Below are 22,123 nucleotides of genomic sequence, written 5' to 3'. Positions count from 1 at the left end.
TTATCGAACTCTTGTTAAAATTATATCGAGAAAAATTATATCGCGATAATTATCGTTATCGAATTATCGCCCAGCCCTACTCCAGTGTTTCTCCTGATACAACACTAAAATAAGAAGCCTATTTAGACTATTACATTTTTGCAGATTATTAACTGCCCAAGCCTACCCTGTGGTGGCCGTTATACTGGCAACTTTCAAAAGTCATTTAAAAAAATCACTTTGCAAAGAATAAAGAGCTCTAAAAGGCTTAGTGGCATGAGCTGGTCATAAAATGTTTAAATAAAATAAGACACAAAGGTGGAAATGCCCCAGGTTGGGTCTCTCAAGCTGCACAGTCTTTGGGGGGCTTATCGCACTGCCTGTATCTGGCATTCACAAATTTACTGTACATAGTGTAGAATGTATAATGAATCCACTACCTCAACACTAAGATCTGTATTTGTCCAACCACGTGCTCTGCCACAAGAAACAACAGGTGAACTGAGAATTCAACAGAAGTTTTATACATGTGCAATGAAATCTTTTCAGGAGGATTGCAGAGCAAAAGAGTACAATTTTAAAACTGAATGATGCAGTGGTAATACCTCATTTAGAACATGGTGTACATTTTTCATCACCATGTTATAGGAGAAAATATTGCTGCTCTGGAACTAGAGGACATATGTGGAAAATAACTGAAAGTATATTCAAAACAAAACAGAAGTCATTTCTTTATCCGAAGGACTACGCAAATCTCGCTACTGCAGCCAATACCCTGACTTCTCTCAAAAAGCAGATGGATGAAATCCTATGACCAGCTAGCTACTATTTGCCAAATGGGTGAAAGGTCTCGTCTCGTTTGAAATTGTTCTTAAGCAGAGACCAGAAAGCGTCCAGGTCATGTTGCTTGTGATTGAAGAGTGTGGCTTTGAGCACATGGCTGCTGTTTCGGGCTTGTATTTTGTAAGGCAGCAGAATGAGATCAGGAACAGTGTCTTACCACCAGTGAGAGCTTGTTAGGATCGTCAGGAGGGCAAGGCAGAGCAGTTAGGCCAGAGCGCACCTGATAGTCCCGGTAGCCACCCCCCACGGACAGCACAGTCACGTTGCGCAAATCCCCTGTCCCCGAAGACCAGTGACGCCGGACAGTGGAATAGAACTCTGGATCCCAAGAAAGAGAGAGGAAGAGGCTGAAAGGGGGACGGAGAGAGACGGGCACATTGTCACACAGCAGGGTGAGCCGGTGTCTCACCCAGGAGGTGGCGGTCCAGGGGCAGGACTGGACCCTGGTGCGGGCTGGCTTGAGTGAGGATGAGGCTGACAAGGTGAGGACTGAATTTGGGAAGTGTGAAGAGGGCACGTGCCACGATGCCCCCCATAGAGTGCCCTACCACAGCCACGCTGCGTGGGGGGGTATCCTGGTCCTGGAGGAGAGGGTGGAAACAATTCACAGGTGAGTTTTACATTATATCAGTCATTTATGGAAAACAACCAATGAGACGCATGTAATTATACAGCATCTCTAACCTCATGTACTGTATCTCATATATTTATAGTGCAGATAAATATATGCTGCTGTACTACCACATACAGGAATTACTCATGACATATTTGTTGTGTGTATCTCCATACTGGTAAAGATACTCCTTGTAGTCAGTCCACTTATTTTCTCGCACACACTTTGTACAGCCGAAGAATGGCCTTGATGCTCTCGTGGACAAAGCGCGTCTGCCTCTGCAGGCTGCCGCCGTACAGAGCCACCAGCTCCTCGCTGAAGTCGATGGTGAACACATTCAGGTGGAACCCGTTGTCGATGTCCTCTGCTTTCCGGAGGGCGATAGAACCGAGGGACCGGGCTGGAGAGGGACAGGGGAGAGGGCCAGAGATATTAACCTTGATGACATGACTTAAAAGCACGACTGTTGCTGGAAGAGGACAATTCAGTTCTAGAGACAGACTGATGTGTACTTATGCAGCACGAACACACACAGCGCCTCTGCTGGGGTCTAGGGACTCAACAGCACTTAGATCTCACTTAGATTTATCTCAGGTCACTACCAATCTTCTGCTGTCTTTATTAAGCACTTTGATATAATGGCTTGATTTGTTTGTTAATGTTGAATAAAAAAAATGACAAAGGACTTTAACGTAGAGGAATATTGAGAATACTGGGGTCCATTTATCTCCAAGACAGCATGGTGTGCACACTGACACTTGAGTCAACCACTAAGAAAATCAAACATGGTTCAGTCACTGATTGCCCAGTAGTCAGTAAAGAAAAGTGAAATAGAAATACTGCAAGGAGCCACAATATTTTATTGAATGTCTCCATTAAATTGCTCACACCAACTAATGTTTTTTCAAGTGGTCAATACGATTATGTAAACATCAGTCTCAACCCAAATTAGCTTACACTTAATTTAGGAATAAGAAATTACCTACCTGAAAAATAAAACATTTTATTAAGTCTTTCATCAAAATCTACAGTATGATTTGAACCTACAGTAGGACATGAACACAAAATGAATAATGTTAAAAACATCTTGTTATAATGACATGGCATTCATCATAGACTGAATGGGGCTTGGATGAGAGTTAAACATCTGATGTGTATTTGCAGGACTAAACTGGAACTTTCACTCAAGTATAAAATAGCGCTTTTTGCTGGTCAAATGCATGTTTATGACTTGTTTTTTGGTACCTATACTTCCAAACAGCCTTCTGTCATTTGAAATCCCTAGGAACTGCAGATAAATTCGCACAGCAACAGGGGATGGTCCTCACCTTGCTTGTAGCTGCCTGCATTTCCGGGAAGGAAAAGCACAGGCACGCCGCTGAGCTTCAGGCTGCGGCTGTGCTGGGCATACAGCCCCTCCCCGTACAGGTAGAGCCCATAGCCTGGATACCTCTGTGACACACGGTGTGGCAGCTGAATCCGCTACAGTGACAGCACACATACACAGGCGATTGAAAACAGTTGGCACCATTAGCTCAAACAGTGGACAAACAGCAGGACACGTCTAGACCAGTCTAACAGCAGTTAGCACTTTGGCCAGAGCAGCCAAGATCATGAGACACAGACAATTTGGGGAGCAGAGCACCCCAAAGATCCTGCAGCCCTGGAACCCAAACACATATCTTCATTGGTATTCACTTATCCGGCTATTCTCCCCACCACCCTAGATCCATTATTGCATTTTGCATAAATCACAGAGACAAAGAGGGAGAGACTGATGGAGAGGAGTGAAGGGGAGCTGTGCCGATGGACCGTCTATAGATCTCATCACAGAGGGGAGTTAACGCACACTGTTCCCTCCTCACAGAGCTTGACAGAGCGGTCTTAAAAATCTCTCTCTCTCTCCCTCAGGCACCAGCATATATCCTTCAGTCTCTGGCACCTCTCTTTCTCAATCATCTGCATGGCTAGGGGAAAAAAATGGCCTTTTCATGTACTGTATAAGATTACTAGCTTTAAATTCAACTACAAATTACCTGTCATTAAAAAGAAAATTAAAAACACAGGTTCTGTGTAGTCTTGCTGTTTTGTAACTAGTTAAAATCTTTCATATTTATTACTGTTTCCACTGTTTGCTCTTGGAAGAAGGCTTTCAATTGCAGTCTACTCATCTATCAATTACTAACAGTACTGTCAAAAACAAAGGGTCTTGCTGGAGAGGCAGCAGTAACTTCAGTTGCTCCACTGAGCCACATAGACAAACCAGCCATCCTTTTTCTTTCTGCCTCCCTGTCTCTGTCCCTTTCCCTTGCTTTGTCTGTTAGACATGGGATGCAACATTGGGAAGATGCTGTATGGGCTAAATTATACACACATTAGTTCATAAATTATTGATTGATTATAAAAATGGAGTCCAGAAGTAATCCAGCTTGAACACACTCCTGGCTCTACAACTCTGAGAGGCAGGACAGCTATTGAAACCCGAGCTTAACTAAAGTGAACCAGAATATTCAGCAGACACAAAAGTTTTTTTTTGTGTGATATCACTGCATTATTACTAAAAAACACTGTTTATCTTTGTTACACCAGCCTGTTACAAATAGACACATTCCACATTTTAATTTTTAAATCTACTTTTTTTTGGTGTGCACGTGGGTGCTCTTACATAATTTCTTAATTTTAACTGAAACTGTGCAATGTCCCCACACTCATACAGATATTCTCTGGTTCTCATTTCCAGCAGACGACAACAATCAAATAAACTCATGCATGTTACAATTCATGAAACAAAACAGAATGGCGACAAACAGATTTAGCACATTTTCTGAATGGTATCATTCTCCAGGACAAGGTGGGAAAGGGCCATGTTGAGACAGGACAGGATTCTTGGTTTCTCTGTCTCTCAAGATGGTGCCAGAGGTCACACAGTACTCCACTGACCCAACAAAACCCCAGTGCAGTTAGTTTTACAGCTGTCCACAACCAGGGTCTGGAGAGTCTGTTCACGTGGGTTAATTGAGCTAGAAAATGAGCCAATGAGTTCCTGAAAGCCGAACTAGAATAAAACTTTTAGGGGCTAACACAGTAGCAGTGCCCTATCCAGAAGGCTCACTTACTGTACCTACTGATTTTCATTCCAGTTGAGTTTCATTATTTAATTGAAACCTGAACTGAACAAACAAGAAGCTGAATTAGGTAGCATGCATAGGTCAGCATGCATAGGCTGCAAAGGAACAAGTAAAGGTTTATTCCATGTTGAAAAGGGACACAGCGTTTGGGCTTAACACCTAAAGAAGGCTCCGCAGCCGAAATATTGTGTCTCTTTTCTTTTCAGCACGGAATGAACCTTTACCTGTTCCTGAACTAACAAGTTGCTTCAATGGAACATTTACAAGTTTATTTCTATTCATTTAAAAGTTTAGGATTTGCTTCCTTATGAAAAGCAACCTCCAACATGTTTGAGAGCTGAAAAACCAACAGTTCAAATTAATCCAATAATGAAGTCAATGCTAGGGTTCAGTTGTGTAATGGAACGCTGGAACAAAAACCAGCAGGTGTGTGGGCCTCCATGATCACAATTGGGCAGCCCTGGTCTACTGTAACTGCAGCTTTGTATTTTTCGGTCTAATGCAGTCACCTTCAGTCCGTAGTGCTGATGTGACAAGCAAGTAGATTTTCTTTGCAGCATATCAGTTTATGTTCAAATGTCTTACACTTACCATTCTTAGCTTGAATACGTTTAAAAAAATCAAAAACCATATACACCTATATCCATAAACTAACATTTAAATGATTCATGTTACACTTGAGTAAGGACCATGTGACGTTTTGCTGAAGACTGCAGACATATGGACAGAAAGAATGATAAGATGCCTGAATAAGATGCCTGGAGGGGGTATAAATCAAAGAAACCCATTCTATCATCACTCCACCCCCTTCCTGTGGACAGTTCAGAGAAGAGACAGGCGGAGGATAATCTCAGTCTCAAAGCATTAATTGTCTAATCACCTTCCAAGGAGAATCTAGATCTGTAATCCCAGATACATGTGAACTTCGCACACTAGGTGAATGCCGAAGGGGATCAGAGAATAAATGAAGGCTTCTACATTATAACACTCTAGATGAATCAATAATTTCAAGTTACATCACCTTTTCAGGAAAGAAAACTACTATTGCATTGTATTCTCTGCCCACATTTAGTTAAGGGACAAAAACAGTTTCAGCTTCAAATAAACCTGTTACTTTTTTCATGCTTCTGCCATGCTTAAAATAACTTTTTGTCTTTCAGACTTTGGCTTGAAAGGCCTAGCTAGAAGTGCACTTTTTCAAACTCTAAAGAGGCATGAATAAGGACAGACACCTCAGAAACTCAGAAAATCCCCCCATGACTCAAAATAAGTTTCTCCTGGAATCATGGATCATGCAGGCCCATTTCATCTCAATCTCAAGGGAGAAGTAGAAGGGCAGTCTTGGGAAGCATTAGTGCCACACACCCAAGACCTCTCATCAGCTCTGTACAATTTATTTTTGGTTAAAAGTACTTGTAAAATGAAGATGCACTTCCAAGCTTTCGGTTTTCTTACAAAAGAGGTTTGAGTCAAAATAATATTTTTAAAAGGTATTATTTATCCAATAATAATCTAATTCTGTTATGGAAGAAGGAGATAACTACAGTGCCTTCCCTTATCTTTTTTTTCACTGAAGGGAGAAATAAAATCAAGAAAAACATGTTCTGAGCTATTCAGAATTTACATCTTCCTCATTCTTTGTCTAAATACTCTTGCTAAACCTGCTGCATTTGAGTAAGAATTCTGTTAAATTACCTTGCATTAAATCTTCTCCTGCTGCATGAATGTAATACAATACATGATGAGATGGACAAGTATCAGGGGGAAAGATCAGATTTAAAAGTTTGATATATTTTACGGTCTGCAAACTACAGTCATTTACATTACAGAAGAACACATACAACTCCAGTGAGACCGTATTTAAAATAGATTTGCAGAGGCGGGCGTTTGCAGTTAAAATTCTTGTTTTATTGCTTCCTCAAAACGCTACGTGCAACAACATGAGGCTCATTCAAAATTTGAATCTCGTTTTCCAGGCGCTACACAGTGGTAGCATTGTTATACAGTACGTACACAGTACAGTATATAGCAACCACAAGCAGGGTGTGGTCGATCAGTACGATAAAAAGAGGGAAACTGACATGGAACAAGCTTCTCACACATGATGGAATCGCCTGTTGTCATTCAGCAGGAGCATGTCACTAGTATGAGCAGATAGCAACGCTGAGAGCACAGTCCGCGGATTAAGTGTGCTCTCTGTACCCGACTCCCGGGCAGAGTGAAGAGCAGCCGCCCCAGCCCGAGGTCACCATGGAAACAATCGCCCCGTGTCTCCCAGGACTCACCAGGTACTCGGGATACTCGAACATGTAGGTCATGCTGCATCTGTTCTCCTCGTATCCCAACAGCAGGTCGCGGAGTCCCACAGCGAGCAGTGCCAGAAGACAGCCATAGAAGGCCACTGCGACGAATCTCATTTCCTTTTCGCTAGTTTTCTTTCTCAATATTATTTTCTCCCCTTTTTCTACTACTCGGTCTTTATCTTTCTCGCTTCCCTAACGTCAACTGTGGACATCATTTGCCTATTGGAATGCACACTGCAACACCGGCAAACACCCTCCATGACATCAGCGGATTGCCTTTACTGGCCTCCAATACCATACGGGGAAGTCCCGATCAAAAGCCAATAGAAGAAAACTACAAAAGGCGGGTTTTCCTCAGATGTGTGATGTCATCTAACACCGACAGCGTGGAGAAGCTGTCTAGAGACATACGCCATGTTCTTGAGGTCGGCAGCGAAACTTAACACCTCTTGTCATTGCTGTGCAATTTAATGTCTGGCTGGCTTTTCCTAGCACTCTGCGTACGAGCTAATTGCGATTATTTAGCTTGTGTAAATATCATAAAGGGGGAAATAAGCGACACACAAGTCTAATTCTAATTCCACTGTAGATGTCAGTCAAGAGTATAAAATTAACACCTCTCACACCATAAGGATTCACAGCTGAAACGTTGTGTTTTCTCTCTTCTCAGCATGGAATAAGCCTATTACTTGTTCCTTTGTATAAAATTAACTACATGCCAGGTAATTCTGTATGTTTTATCATTGAGATATTGTATCTAGAATATAATGTACAATACACATTTTCATTAGAAGTAATAAAATTAAATCAAATCCTTACTTGGACAATTGATTGTAATTTTACAATACTGTTCGTCATACATGTATGTTTCTTATGTGTTCTTATTGTGTTAAATGTATTGCATTATGTATTTTATCTGCCCACAAAGCAAATTTTCCATCTGGGACTATATAGGAAATAACTTGGTAAAATTCAAAAAGCACAGCAAACAAGAAACTCAAGTTTATTTTAATAGATGCATTATACAAAAGATGACATTTATTTAAATCTTTGTTCAAAGAATAGTCTCCAAATTTAACTAGAAAATGTTTTTCTTCAGTGTATATTAAAAATTAAACATCAACCATTAGAGTGTCCTTTACAGCTCTGTCATTTATTTGGAATTGGACATTAAAAAATCAATACAAAGATTAAATAATTCATGTTTGTGTGTACCTACTGCATATTTATTATTGTCACAGGAGCAACTGGCCCTCCTGTCCATTCACACAGCAGGGGTCTCTGTACAGTTCCAGAGAAAGAGTGGCAAACAAGTCACTGACCACTGGGGACAGCAGAGAAAAATCTACTACAGGCCCTCCTCGGGGTTTCAGATTATTCTGGGACCAACTTCTAGCATCACTAACTCTCATCTTACAAAGAAGACTTTGTTCTATGAGCACAACTGAAAACTATGCCCCTAACCCCTACATCCTAACCTTTTACTAAAACTCGAACTCCATGGCTCCAAACAATTTCCTGATTCCAGCCATAAAACTAGTTCTACTCCTAATTCAAACGCCCCACCTCAACTTAGTATTAATCCAAATCCCACCCATCATGCAAACTCAAATCCACACCCCAAACTATGACCCAGCTGTGTTCCTATTGCTCACCCTTATTCTTAGCCAAACCTTGGTCCCAGACCACTTTCCACAGTCCCCAGGGACTTGTTAGAGCCCTGATGAGGACTACCTGTAGTTTCTCATTAGGAAATGTCCTGCCAGCTATGGAAAACCAGCTCTGCCTATACCATATTCAGACTCCATCAGATGTATAAGTCAAAACAAGTTTATTTCAGACAATCTGTATGTATATTTTACACTTCAGTTGGGAATTTGCACTGTTTCATTCCTTTTCCCCCCATCAGCAGTCCTGAATCTGTCTCCAGCTACCAGAAGAAGGAAGGTGCTTCGGTAGTGTAGTGCAATCTGATTGACTAACTCAAGGAAACCCCACCAAACTTCCAAACACTGCATTTACATGATACTTTAGGGACATAAATACTAATTATAATGTACATTTTAAAAAGTACCATAATTTCCATAAAATTGTTGAAACAATTATTCAGTATAGTGAAAAATATAAACAAACTAATGGCGGAGACACCTGTCCACATAATGTACAATATTTCCCTACTTCCCAAGCTAGCCCTCTGCAACTGTTTCAGTTGTGGTTGGGAGCATGAAATTTGCTCTAAAGTAAATGCTGGCCTTTACTGCTCAGATACCAGAGTCCATCGAAAAGCAGTGTTTAACATTATCCATTTATCTTCTGCTAAACCAGAACAATGTAATAACTGTAACCAAACCGGTTGAAATCTGCCTGAAGAGGCCAGTGTCAGTTTCTTAAATAGTACAGATGACCGTTAAAGTTAGTGGAAAGAGGTTGCAAATGCAACAGCACAGAACACTGTCTCCTCCAGCAGTAAGCAGCCGAGGCCTGATCCATTGTTGGATGGAGGAATACTGTTGGATACCCCATTAGAAACACAGCACTGGCTATGGAAGGCTCAAAGCACTGAGGTGTATCGCAGTGTGGGGCCCCATGGCAACTGTTTATGTTAGAGGTGCAGAGATATCCCCAACCTTCTTTGGGGCCCCCCTCACTGCATCATTTAGTCCAGTAGTTTGGAGTGCTCTATCCTTGTGATGGTCCAGTCAGGCTGCACTCCCTGAGTGAATTCCCTCTGGAACCTGCCAGACACACACAGTGAATGACAGATACAGTAATACAAATAAAAAGCTGATTTTCATTATAACAGTGCCCTGCCAATCACATGCTCTTGTTTGAAGAGATGTCATGAAATCTAGTCTGACAACCACAATCCAGGCATGGTCAAGATTCACCCTTCAATACCAAATCCCACATCTCATATACATGAGCCCCTCCCCTCTACACACACCTTTCCCCCTGCTATACTCACTCATAATTGGCTGTGAGCAATTGCTTTGTCTCTTGCCCACTTTCTTCCCCAAAGGCCACCTGGAAGACACGGGTTCCCTCAGGAGTCTCCTCGGGCAGCCGAGCATTTGTCAGGTACCAGAATCGCATCAGGATACTGACAAACTTTCGCCCTGGAAGAAAGAGAAAATCAGGGCACTATGGACATAACCACAAGTCTTGATTGGATTGCTTTTAGATAGAAAGTAGTGCCACGCATAAAGCATTTCCTAACACATTCTTCCAAAACCGGAGCCATAGGATAGCTGATACTGATTGGAGAACAAGTGAGACCATTCAGCCCACTGAGTTTCTATAATTCTATTTCTCTACTGTTCAACAGCCAGTAATGGTTGCACAGGAAACACCCGCAGTATAAAATACCATTGAAACCCAGCAGGAAAACTAGTCAAATTTAACCAGAATGGCTTTGGGAGTTGGAAGGAAATAAGAGCAGCTGTAACAATGCAAGTGAATGTTTGCGTGATCTGCCTAAAACAGATGCCCCAAGCCAGGGCACATTTTGCACAACAATCGGAATGTGCTCCTGAACTGGACTGTCCACTTATAAACTGACTACCATCTCAGACTTGACATGCTATATTTTGTCCTTTGGTTTAGCAGTCTGCTACTTCATTTGCATGCAATATATCTGCAAAATAGCTGATCTATTTAATGGCACTACTGACAATGACTGCATTAGTTTGGACTCAGCAGGTGCTAGACAGAAATGTGTAATATGCCAATTTGTTTGAAACAAGTGTAGATCCATTTTAATTGGAAATGTGCTGCATAGACAAGATAAGTCAGTACCTATAAATACTGGAACATGTAACGGTACACCTTTAAATTCGAAAGAGGTCTGTAAGGGATTGCTGCAATACCAGCCACCTCCACTAGAGGACTCCACTCACCATTGTCATCATAGTAAATGCCAACGTCTCCAGGGGTGAGGTACATGATGTCATCAGGTTCTGCAGCCAGTGCCTGCTTGTGGCTCAGAGGGAGGAGGGAGCACTTGTCTTGCAGCTTTTCCAACAACTGATTGGGAATATAGACACAGCTAACATCAGCAAGTGAATCTGGCTATTTAAATTGTACATTAAAATGTTATATTAACAAAGCATCACCTGCAATATTAATAATAACATGAAACAGAATTAAGCACTGTTGTCAGGGTGCACAGCATTTAAAGGCAACAATTTTTAGATCCAATATATTTCAGGAAAACTGCATGAGAGAACAGATACTTACATCCCTTGCCACCAATCCTTCCAGGGCATCAAACTTACAGTGGGACAGAAGCCTGGAGACATGGGAAAATGCCTAGAAAAACACAATACCATCACACAGGCCGACAAACATATCCCTCAGCCTAGAGGTTTTCAGGATTTTCCAACTGAACAACCCCATCTCCCTATATCTCATTCAATAAGAATTTCTAGTTAAAAAGAAAAACTCAACTGAAAACTACAACTATACATAAGGCTAGTGGTGGTACGGTGGCTCTGTGGCTAAGGATCTGAGCCTGTGGCTGGAAGGTTGCTGGTTTGTATCCTGTGGCTTGCAGAAGAATTCTACTCCATTGGGCCCCTGAGCAAGGCCCTTAACCCCAACTGCTCCAGGGGCGCCGTACAAATGGCTGACCCTGTGCTCTGACCCCAAGTTTCTCTCCCTGTCTGTGTGTCTCATGGAGAGCAAGCTGAGGTATGCAAAAAGACAAATTCCTAATACAAGAATTGTTTATGGCCAATAAAGTGATCTTAACTATTACCAACAAAACTGCTGGTGAACAAATCAAGCATGGTCACCGTCAGAGAGATGTGCAATAGCGCTGATGTTACTCGGTGAAATGAAACTGCAGCTTTGTTTCTGGAGACAAATAGGGCAGTTCGTAAGGACCACTGGTTTAACAACCTGTCACCGACTTCCAGAATTCACAATTGGGACCAGCTCCTACCTGCTTGGCTCCGTCCGTGAACTCCTGTATGTTGAATTCCTTGTCAAAGTACGCCCGGATCAGAAAGTAGTAAATACGAGTTCGGAACCATATGAACGGGTTCGGGATACCGACCACTAACACCTTCTTATTTGGCCTGTGCGACGGGCCTTCCCGCTCTGAGCTGAACAGCCTACAGCTAACGAGCGTCGCAGGACGATGTGGGAAGATAGGTGGAGGGTGGACTGCTGAAATTCCGGTCAGCTTCACGCAGCCGATACCACGACGGCAGAGAGACACCAGCTGCCCGGGGGCCCAATACGTCCAACTCCGCATCACGGGCAGCGCCATCTTATCCCTCCCCCTATGCCCCTCGCAGTCCGTCTCCTTATAGCCTCCGTCTGGAAACACACTTTCTACAAAATATTTTTTCACTAAATTTAAGCTTATGTTCTTAACCCATCACCTGTGGAAGGTGTCGTTCAAACTTACATTAGACAATGGATTTAGGCTTCACTTTAATTGTGGACTAAAACTTTTAAAGGTTATTCCCAAGTAAAAGTGTTAGATATAATATTAATCAGATCATACATGATCATAAAGAGCTATGACATAAAATCATCAGTGTGAAACGGTCACAGTCGTGTACGTTAACTTCGCCATCAGGAGTCATACTAGAGATTTTTTCAAAGTAATGATACAGAAAAATCCTTGCTTCGGGCGGACGTCAAACGTGGGAACAAAGTGTAATGTTTATCGTGATGCTGTGAGCACAGATATCTATGGTTTGGGTTATGGGTCGCTCCGGCGAGAGTTATCCACACTTCGCCAGCAGAAATCTTACACAGGGACAGTAGCTAGTCGATGTGATATTTGCTCATGGACTGTCAGTGTCAGAAGAAAGTGCCCGTGCCCATATACACCGGCATTAACAAGGATCGATTTCTGCAGGATATTCACCCTTTGGTAAGAAAAGCACTGTACAAAACTAAGGTGGTGGGTGTCGGTTAACATTGAGGTATCAGCAGTAAACGGCAACATTGATAGCTGTTGCTGGACACACTTTATAATAGTTAAGGGGAACGATCGAAGGTTTTCGCGACCTTCATCCTTGTCGAACATGCACTTAAAAACAGTAAAACAACTTATTCTCTTACCGGTCTGCACCAGTCACGGAACAGCTCATGTGGCACCAGAGTCTATCTTAAACACGCAGTGAACCAAGTAGAGGTTAATTCGACGCTGAAAAGACTATAGAAAGAAAAAACAACAACTTTTCGAATGTTGTGTCGTCTTACAGATGTGATGATGAATTTGTTACAGGGATATAAAGCAAAGGAGAACTAAATAATTACCATGTGGTAGCATTCACTCTAATCTCTAAAGCAACACGGTTCTGATTTTAATCTCTGGCACTGAAGAGTGGATATAGTCAGCCTTATAAAAAAGGGGCCTAAGTACAGGTAACTAAAATCCGCGGTCTTGCTGCTTTTAGTTACTTATACGTTATGAAAACACGTTATTTACTGTAATACCGTTATAGTATGGTACAGTAGGTGAGAACGTTGTATTTTGAAAACATACATCGCAACCTGTGTGTTGTATAAGTGTTGTGTGAAGAAGCAAACGTGGTAGTAGATGCCAGTACAGTGTAGGTGGGAATATAGTTGAGATATCCACGAGGCTTTTGATAAAGCTCCGCTAAAAAGAATAATCATGTAAATACTTAAAATATCAAATTTAGCATATGTTCATTAAACGAGAACTAACTAATGTACCAAAAACATAAAGGGGCGAAACCTCGAATATTATATATGAGATATACTGAACTGTTTAGACTGACGGTTCTTCCTTTAGTATATATACTCAATTTAAAATTATATATAATTAAAAAATTAGGGACATTAGCAAATGCTGCAACAGCAACAAAGGAAATAGAAAAAGAATTAATGTCCCAACCAGCACTGTTTAAACACCTGCAAAACACAATTCTGTCTTTATGGTAGTAGAACTATAGAAGCAAATCATTTCTGGAAAGAATTTATACTGTGATTTGTTGTTGCCTTGATGCAGAGTCTAGACGCTTTGATATCTTGTGAAATTGTAGAACATAAAGCTAAGCAATCCTTCTGAAACCCCAGAAATACTGATAAAGTAAATCCAGGACCCTATGCATCATACTCAACAATGTGGTGAGAATTCTGCGTTACAGGTAGATAAAAGGAACAGGTGACTTAATTACTGGAAATAAGAGGGACTTTGTTTACTCAAAGAATTGTATTTGCCATAAACAAAATACCCAGATTTAGTTGAAGCTGACTTCCTGGAATGCTTTAAGAAACAGCCTTTTGTCCCTTTAATGCTATGTGTTGATTTTGTTGTACTGTGATTGTCTTCCAGAGGACTCCTGCAGTATTGAGAGGTATATCCCTGGGGCCCTGCACTGAAAGGTGGACTGTGGATTACCTCAGTGAAAAAGGAGGGACTACTGAAGTGAAGATTCATGTGTCACCTGTGCCACAGATGGATTTCTTACGCAAGAATTTCCTGTACAGGTATCTGGTTATTGTATACAACTATATTGATCCTCATAATGCCTCACACATATAGATGTGCAGAGGCCAGTCTGTAACATTGCTGTCTATCCCCAGCTGGCAGGCTTCTGCAGACCTCATCATTTGAAAAATCAGGGTATTGGGGCTATACTGAACCCTCTGTAGGACCCAAGAGCACAGATGGAACTTCAGCAAATAACCAAGTCCTATATTTCCCAATACTCTCACAAATAACCCAGTAAAAACCTTATTTACCACTTCTATGCTGCACCCCTGCCCTAACTACTGATCCAATTCAAACTGCACTAGTTCCATTTTATGAATAGGTGAACTGCTTCACTTGTGTTTTAGTCATGTTGTCAATGTCAACATATAGCATTAAACCAAAAATCTCCTGCTAAATGTACTGTAAATTACAATCAGAATAGCAGTACCAAAATGGACGTTTTAACACCTGCAGACAATCATTTTTCATAGAATATACAGGCAAGTTCAAAAACATCAAGAGTATTTCTGAGAGAGCAGTTACAGGTGAATGCCAAGAGACACATGCTATATACTTTTAGTACCTGTAAGTTAACTTCAAAATCAACTGTTTTAGCCTCCTGCCATGGTCCTCACAGTGCCTCACACAGACAGCAGTGTAGACTCCTAGGCCAGTCTGCTACACTTGTACTGTTTCTACGGAGCACATCTCAGAGGTCTCTTGAGAAGATTCTGTCCCTGATCTCAGTGTGAGTTATTCAGAGCCTGTGAGAGTGTTCAGTCAATGATTCGTGTGCTCCTGCAGGTCATTACCCTTCTCAGTGTTTGTCAAAAGAGCAGCAGAGGAGAGGCACTCTGAGTACTTCATTTCTGAGGTAGGTCTCCAGCATTCATAGGAATATTAGAACATTTATTAATGAAAGGTGACCATTCAGCCTTTATGGCCTGTTTGGTAGTTAATCTATCTAAACTCTCACAGTTCTGTTCTATTTCTGATGTCCCAGTGCAACAGGACCATTCATGTGCTGTTATAATGATCCCTATATTTTTACCACTTCAGTCTCACTGCAACCCCTTAGCCTTGTTCAGAAGTAGCTCTCCTGTCTATCAGGGTGCAAGAGTGTATGTGGATGTGGTGTTGTGTGCATGTGTGTTTACTGACAGTCCTGTTTTTCAGAGCTCTGTAGCCCTACCAGCAGGGGGGAGCAATAGGAAAGGGCAATGCCCCCTGACTGCTTGTGGTCTTTCATCTCTCCCTAACAAAGGTGAATGCTTAGCAAGTGGACTGAATCATACCTAATTAACCTGGCTAAGCCTCTGTAATTGGGATTAATTGGCGGGGGGTAGGGCTAATTCTGGCACCAAACCCCACTTATTGTAATCCCCCCCTTTTCCTACCACTTGTCTCTCCCTCCATTTCTTTCTTTCATCTTACCTTTTTACTTCTGCTCTCCCAAATATTCACAAAGTATTGTGTTCCCTGTCATGTCAGTGAAGTGTTTCTTTAGTAAACGGGACAGGAGACCATGCCTACTTCTGGTAAGATGGTAACACCAGTAGAAGCATGTGTGTTGAGAAGTAACAGTTTTAAAATAATGAGTCTTATGCAAATAGGACTTAGTTACATTGTAAAGTAACCAGACACCCCTCTGGTATTTCTCAAAATGGCCCTGGCTACCTCTGTCTCTGTCTTTACAGGAGGAGAGCTACTACCTGCGATCACTGGGACAGGACCCTCGCAGGGTGAGTAGTCTGGGTTAGTGTCTGTCTTCCTCTGTGCCTTTAACTGGAATAGCTACAAGGATTCTGTGTCGTAACATCTGTCTCGTTCTCTCATTTCATCCCCTTGCTTTTCATATTTTCCTCTTTTTCTCCCATTTGCTCTACACTCATTTTTGCCTTTTTTTCATTCACTCTTCCTGTTGTTGGGGGCTCTCGACAGACAGACAGCTCATACTACATTGACAGTTCTCCCTTTGCCTGTTCCTTTTTTCATTTACTCTCTCTCTCCTACTATTTTTCTGTCTTTTATTTTCCTCTGTCTTTCTCCTAGGAAGCAGCTGACATCCGGAAGCAGTTCCCTGGCCTGGCAGAGGACTTCTGTATCCCAGAGTTCTTTGAGGCAGAGCGATTCTTTTCAAGTGTATTCAGGATCAGTTCCCAGGGACTGCAGCTGTGGACACACTATGATGTGAGAGAGGGATGGTGGAACACACAGAACAGAAAGATGGGGGGAAGGGATAAAGGGCAAGAGAGGAATGGTAGAGGAGTTAAGAGCAGAGGTGCACATCTGATGTTTTGGGCAGTCTGCTCTGGGGGAACCTTCTTCTGTCCCCACACTCACATTATGTCCACTTTCTGTCTCTTTCCCTCCTGCTCTGTAGGTGATGGATAACCTCCTGGCCCAAGTCACTGGGAGGAAGCGTGTTGTTCTCTTCAGCCCCCAAGATGCACAGCACCTCTATCTATCAGGTGAGGGTGGAGGTCCTCATTGTGATGCTGTAACATGCTGTAATAAACACTAAGGTTATTACTGTGCTTTTGTCTGTGTGTCTGTCTCCGAGGTGACAAGTCTGAAGTTCTGGACATTGACAATCCTGATCTAGGCCAGTATCCGGGATTTGTGAAAGCTCAGCGTCACGAGTGCATCCTGGAGCCAGGAGACCTGCTGTTCATCCCAGGTACTGAAGTCTGTTGAGTGCCAGAGGCTCTGGGGAGATAGTTTAGGTCTGGGGTTGTGTTAGAAGACCTTAGAAGAAATGCTGTCTTGTTCTAGAATTGGCGGAAAACTGAATTCAACATTGTGGGGAGTTGTCAATACTGGTGATGGGGGCTAAAAGAGAGATTGGTATAACAGAGCTTTGATGTTTATCTATTCTACTTGTAAAGAATACAAACTGAGATGATGGGATTCAACCACCAGCACAGTGACTCTGTCCTCCACATTCTCATGGGTTTGGTAGGGTGCGTTATCTCTGCAGTGTTTTTGGCACAATTGGCAATCATAATCAGGCTACATCCCAATACCATATATTTGAATAACTTTAGCTGTAGTAACTCTTCTGCTACATGTGTTGTTACCTTAAACTGCTAGAAAAAACACAACTTTAAAAGAAAGAAATTGGTGTGTGTGAGAGACAGTACCTCATCTGAACTGATTCCAAGCTGCTTTTTGGTGGACAACCTGCAGGGGCACTGCAGTAATACTTGCATGGTAAAACTCTGAGATGTTCAGATGGCAGATTAGTGCAGTCAATAGTAACATCTCACACCTTTGCACGGAATATGAACTTCACTGCAAACATATCTTCAGTTTCATATCTATATAATTTTTGACACTTGCTCCCTCTTACAGCTCTGTGGTTCCACAACACCTTGGCTCTGGAATTTGGGGTAGGTGTCAATGTGTTTTGGAGGCACCTCCCACCAGAGTGTTATGACAAAAACGACCCCTATGGGAACAAAGACCCAGTGGCGGCATCGCGGGCAATGCAAGTGTTAGAGCGTGCTTTACGGACCCTGGAAGAGTTGCCGCCAGAATATCGGGACTTCTATGCCCGGCGGATGGTGCTTCACATACAGAGCCGTGCTTTTAACCCCCAGCCATCAAAGGTGCCCAAGGAACAGGGCTCTGATGCAGATGGAATGGCAGAAGACCATAAGACTACAGCTCCAAACAGCACTCTCTCTCTTCCGGACAAACAGTGAGGTTTTGTTTGACTTCAGCTGTTTACTTACTGAATGTTAGTTTTGGAGGGGTTTTCTTTGTGTCCTGTGCACATATTTTGATTTAGGGGAGGTTTAGGTTTGGCACAATAAAGCCACGAGGAGATATAAAAACACGGTCACTCTGTATGACTATCTAAATCAAGCTCTGCATGATGCATGAGATCATGTTACCAGATGCAGCCATGTTTTTATGTGCACATTTGTGGCTGTTCAGCTGTATAAATGTATACAGATGTAAGTCCCTTTGGAAAAAAGCATCAACTGTATAAGAATAATAAGAAGCATACAATCCTGTTGTCAGGCCAAGTCTTTATTTTACACAGTCTGGAAAAAAAACACATAAAAGCAGTCTCAAATAGAGCCATAACTGTCAAGGAGGAGTACCCCAGATGATTTACAAAGACTGAAGGAATCACAAAAAGAGTACAAATCAGATACTGAACTATAGATACAATAATCACTTGCTTCTTTTTTTGCTTTGAAAGTAACACCATGCTATTCTGTAATGGTGGGGGTAGAGGAGAACTCCTCTGGCACCAGAGAGAAGAGTATTAGGGCTCTCAGCAGGGGAATACACTGGGACTGTACTGGCACTGGACCTGCTGGTCACTTCAGGGCTGCAACTGGCAGTACTGTCCCACTTCTCAGCACACTAGACAAATCAGTTTGAGGGAGGCAACATCAAAATGAGAAAAAAGAGGCAGAGGCAGGAGAACTTGCTGGTTTGAGGTAAAGTGACATCCACAATGAATAAGGTGTTTTTTAATAAAAAATAAATAACATTTTTTTTTAATTAAACAAAAGTGAAGTATTCCACCTTTTCATGAAATGGAACTAGAGCAGTTTAAATTGGATCAGTAGTTTGAGCAAGGGTGCATCATTGAGGTGGTTAGCACAGGCCAGGTTTGGGATATTAGCAGAAGTGAAGGGAAGCATTTAGGGTCCTGCAGTATACCCAGGTAAAACCAGGAGTTTGAATAATTCCCATTATTTCAAAGCCTTCACCAGCTGTCAGGGGTGTAGACATACCCCAGCCTCCACAAGACAGAAGAAGGAAATGGAAGCTAGTCTGCCTACTTCACTTGCTCATGCCTTTAAGAACATGGGCCCTGTCACTCCTTGCCTCCCCAGAGCCAACTCCCATGCCCCTGCCTCCCTCTGTCTTACCCTTCCCAGCCCCACGTTAAGGCCTCTGCTTAGAGAGCTCACTGTAAGCATGGTACCACCAGCTTTACTCTCTGTTCCTCTGTTTTTGGCGTGGTGTTGGCTGACAATCAGGATTCTGAGATGAGGCACCTGGAGCTTTGCTGCGTGGTCCCTGGATAGGGAGTCATGGGCCAGCTGCCAGAGAAGGCTGGGGTCTTTAATGAGAGTTGTTATGAGGCTGGTTTTATCATTCTTTGTCATGAATATGCCCTGATAGCTTCTGGGGTTCTTTAGTAGCCTGTCATCTAATACTTTGCTTGTTAGAAGACCATGATTTCCGTTGGGCTTTATGAGAATACTCGAGTGATGCCCAGAGGCTCTTAGGGAGAGAGGGTTTTCAGTAAAAAATGGGGTCTGCCTGGTATAGACCCTGCCAGCCAGAGGCACACCCACATGTCTCTCATGAGGGTTTGCAACGTTGGTCTTGTGTGCACTGCTGGGCAGTGTGGGAGGGGTGTAGAAGTCATCGGTACCCGCGCTGCGTCGACCCAGGGTCAGGATGCCAGCGGCGTGGTTGCCAGGGCCCAGCAGCAATTCCAGCAGACGGCAGTGACACTGGCGCGTGCGGCAGCACCGGGGGAGCGCCTGGCACAGAGGTGGGCAGAGGGAGAGGAGGACGAAGAGCAGCAGCGCGGCAAACATGTCCTGAGAGAAGAGAGCGTACAAATGAATTTCTCCCAGAGAGAGTGCAACACGGAATGGATCAGAGTGCAAGACACAGTGCTGACTGTACACTGTTAGACTGAGAACCTCACCTCTCTGCACACACCTCCGGCTTACCAGCCAGGGAAAAAACAGTGTCAGCATGCAACCTGCCAATAGGTCTGCTGACACGCCTGTAAGAGAGAGACATCACACTGGACAAAGGTAAGCACAGATGTAGACTATTACTAATGTAGTTCCCCAGCTGTTCTTCAGGAAGTGCAAATCCCATCTCTGCATCCTCATCTCCTTCAACACCGGCAGTATTGAAAGTCTTGATTACATTAAGCCTAATATGAAGCTTTTGAATTCACTTTAAGAGAAAAGCATGTCTTCTTGGCCTGATTACGTTTCTTGCATATCACTCCAGCATGCCTCTGAATGGTAGGTACACTTGAAAAATAAATTTATAATGTACATACAACCCAATCTGAGAGCAAACATACAACATCTCAGGAAAGGGACAGTTGGACTTACAGTATTAATGTAATATGAATTGTAATCATATTAACAACCACGTACAGTATGTTTTTGACGAAAAATAGTAGTTGCTCTAGAAAGCTTTTTATAGCCTAATTGAAAATCATTTGTGCTGGTGATCAGTAGGCAGACAGGTTGGTCAAAAGACTTAATAGCCAGCACTATATTAAAAGTATTGAATGTATAGTATTAAGAGACTACAGAACCATATAGTATACACCCAAGAATGAACAATTAAGGGTACCACTGGACACACTAATGTAACTGATCACAATAACTTCCTATTCCTTCAAAAGTATATTTTTTGCTTCATAAAGCAGCAGATCATATAGTGTACACTGAGAGTTCACTCACCTGTCTGGTAGTGCTGGAAGTCCAGGTTGTGCGCTGATGTAAATACATGTTGGAGATCTACAGCCCACGAAAACGGAAAAACGAGAGTGTGATAAGACGGGCAGCCTCTGCCAAGCCGAGTGAGTGACTGAGTGTGCTGACTCTCACTGCATCTCTAGGAAAGGAGAAGGCTTCCCAATCACATGCACCCCCAGATCAGAGGCACTGGAATGTGTGTGCACCCAGCAGAAGGTAATATTTGCTAGAGCTGAGTGGGGGGAGGGGGATTACTGGCAGCTCATCAATAATGGATGAAAGTAACGATTTTGCCCCGCTGTTCGTCAAAAGGCCGGAGCTGCAGGGGTGGTAAGAGGGGGTAACTAAAGGCCTGGATGGCACAGTTAGGGGTGGCTTTGCTCCGTGAGAGGTGGCAGGCTGTGTGGGGATGTAATGGCATGGTTAAATCCACAAACTGAGCATTTTGACAAACAAGACCAGTTTAGATAAGAGATGATCCATTTAAGCTTATGTTTAAAAGTGTCTCTCTGCCCCCCCCCCCAGTTCTCTCATTCCTCATCCCTTTCAGTCACTATAGTATTGTAATGATGTGTCTTGTAGGATTTCATGTTGTCTTTATTGTATTTTTCTGTACTTCTATGCGCGTGCCATTTCTTTTTACTGGTGAAGGTTAACAAGCAATACTGCCAAATTTGGGTTAATAAAGGTCTTCTGATTTAATCCAATCTCTTCCACACTACTTCCTTTTCCGCTCTGTCTTTCAGCTGGTGGGGTGTGAAGACAGCTGGAGCCTGGCTGGACAACGTGGTGATTCTTGTGTCAGCAGGTATGTGCAGACAGATTGTAGCCCTAGAGGTTCCTCCTGTCTAGATTCATACTGACTCTCTTTTTGCACAGGAATGTGAAATGTGAAGTTGTGAAGAAATGTTTCAATGTTTCAATTCCTAGGTTAATGAACCACTAAACCACTTCCATTCAAACAAGATGGAACAGGGTCTAAATATAATTTACATTTTTATCTCTTTGAACCAATCATTTGACCTCAAATTAGAAACAAATCATTTTAGTGTTACAGAACTTTATTTGCTAGGCTTTAGTGCTCTTCTGACATCTGGTCCAGTGTCACAAGTACTGTGGCTATTGTGCTTTGTTTTTGCAAAAAAAAAAATCTTCAAGCAATCTGCATCATTTTGCCCTGCAAGCCAGAATCAAAAACAGTATGGATATGCATTATGTTTCTCAGCATTTTGAAAAACACTCATCGAAAACTACTATTGCTATATTATGCACAAATACACTACAAACAGTAATTTATAGAAAAAATTTGC

General features: G+C 42.5%; 4 protein-coding genes across 5 annotated transcripts in view; 1 reads left to right on the top strand and 3 right to left on the bottom strand.

Moving 5' to 3' along the window:
* The window catches only part of pgap1 (post-GPI attachment to proteins inositol deacylase 1), a 33,302-nt gene extending 26,234 nt beyond the window's left edge, over positions 1-7,068 (bottom strand). The window contains exons 1-5 of the mRNA XM_088931444.1: positions 6,849-7,068; positions 2,764-2,917; positions 1,660-1,835; positions 1,232-1,403; positions 980-1,140 (exon numbers count right to left, since the gene is read on the bottom strand). Of these exons, the coding sequence (XP_088787570.1) occupies positions 980-1,140; positions 1,232-1,403; positions 1,660-1,835; positions 2,764-2,917; positions 6,849-6,980 (795 nt within the window). The 5' untranslated portion in view covers positions 6,981-7,068. The remainder of the gene's footprint in view (positions 1-979; positions 1,141-1,231; positions 1,404-1,659; positions 1,836-2,763; positions 2,918-6,848) is intronic.
* Positions 7,069-7,845: 777 nt separating this feature from the next.
* maip1 (matrix AAA peptidase interacting protein 1) lies at positions 7,846-12,220 on the bottom strand. Its single transcript, XM_088929889.1, has 5 exons — positions 11,809-12,220; positions 11,103-11,174; positions 10,763-10,889; positions 9,832-9,982; positions 7,846-9,601 (listed from the first exon to the last, which is right to left on the bottom strand). The coding sequence occupies exons 1-5, from the start codon at positions 12,136-12,138 to the stop codon at positions 9,523-9,525; spliced, it is 759 nt and encodes a 252-aa protein (XP_088786015.1). The 5' UTR covers positions 12,139-12,220; the 3' UTR covers positions 7,846-9,522.
* tyw5 (tRNA-yW synthesizing protein 5) lies at positions 12,178-18,356 on the top strand. Its single transcript, XM_088929885.1, has 8 exons — positions 12,178-12,753; positions 14,188-14,342; positions 15,133-15,202; positions 16,026-16,070; positions 16,381-16,518; positions 16,712-16,799; positions 16,892-17,008; positions 17,683-18,356. The coding sequence occupies exons 1-8, from the start codon at positions 12,667-12,669 to the stop codon at positions 18,033-18,035; spliced, it is 1,053 nt and encodes a 350-aa protein (XP_088786011.1). The 5' UTR covers positions 12,178-12,666; the 3' UTR covers positions 18,036-18,356.
* A 697-nt stretch (positions 18,357-19,053) lies between these two features.
* Positions 19,054-20,847, bottom strand: LOC148822094 (uncharacterized). Of its 2 annotated transcripts, none has more exons than XM_088929886.1 (2): positions 20,799-20,847; positions 19,054-19,907 (listed from the first exon to the last, which is right to left on the bottom strand). In XM_088929886.1, exons 1-2 carry the CDS (start codon positions 20,844-20,846, stop codon positions 19,143-19,145), a joined length of 813 nt encoding a protein of 270 aa, XP_088786012.1. In that variant the 5' UTR covers position 20,847; the 3' UTR covers positions 19,054-19,142. The 2 variants fall into 2 exon arrangements, with proteins under 2 accessions (XP_088786012.1, XP_088786013.1); XM_088929887.1 differs by lacking the exon at positions 20,799-20,847 and adding an exon at positions 20,018-20,067.
* Between the last annotated feature and the right edge of the window lie 1,276 nt (positions 20,848-22,123).

This window comes from Atractosteus spatula, chromosome 13, assembly GCF_055471065.1.
Source record: "Atractosteus spatula isolate fAtrSpa1 chromosome 13, fAtrSpa1.hap1, whole genome shotgun sequence".
Classification (NCBI taxonomy): domain Eukaryota; kingdom Metazoa; phylum Chordata; class Actinopteri; order Semionotiformes; family Lepisosteidae; genus Atractosteus; species Atractosteus spatula.
This window is presented reverse-complemented; position numbering and strand designations above follow the sequence as displayed.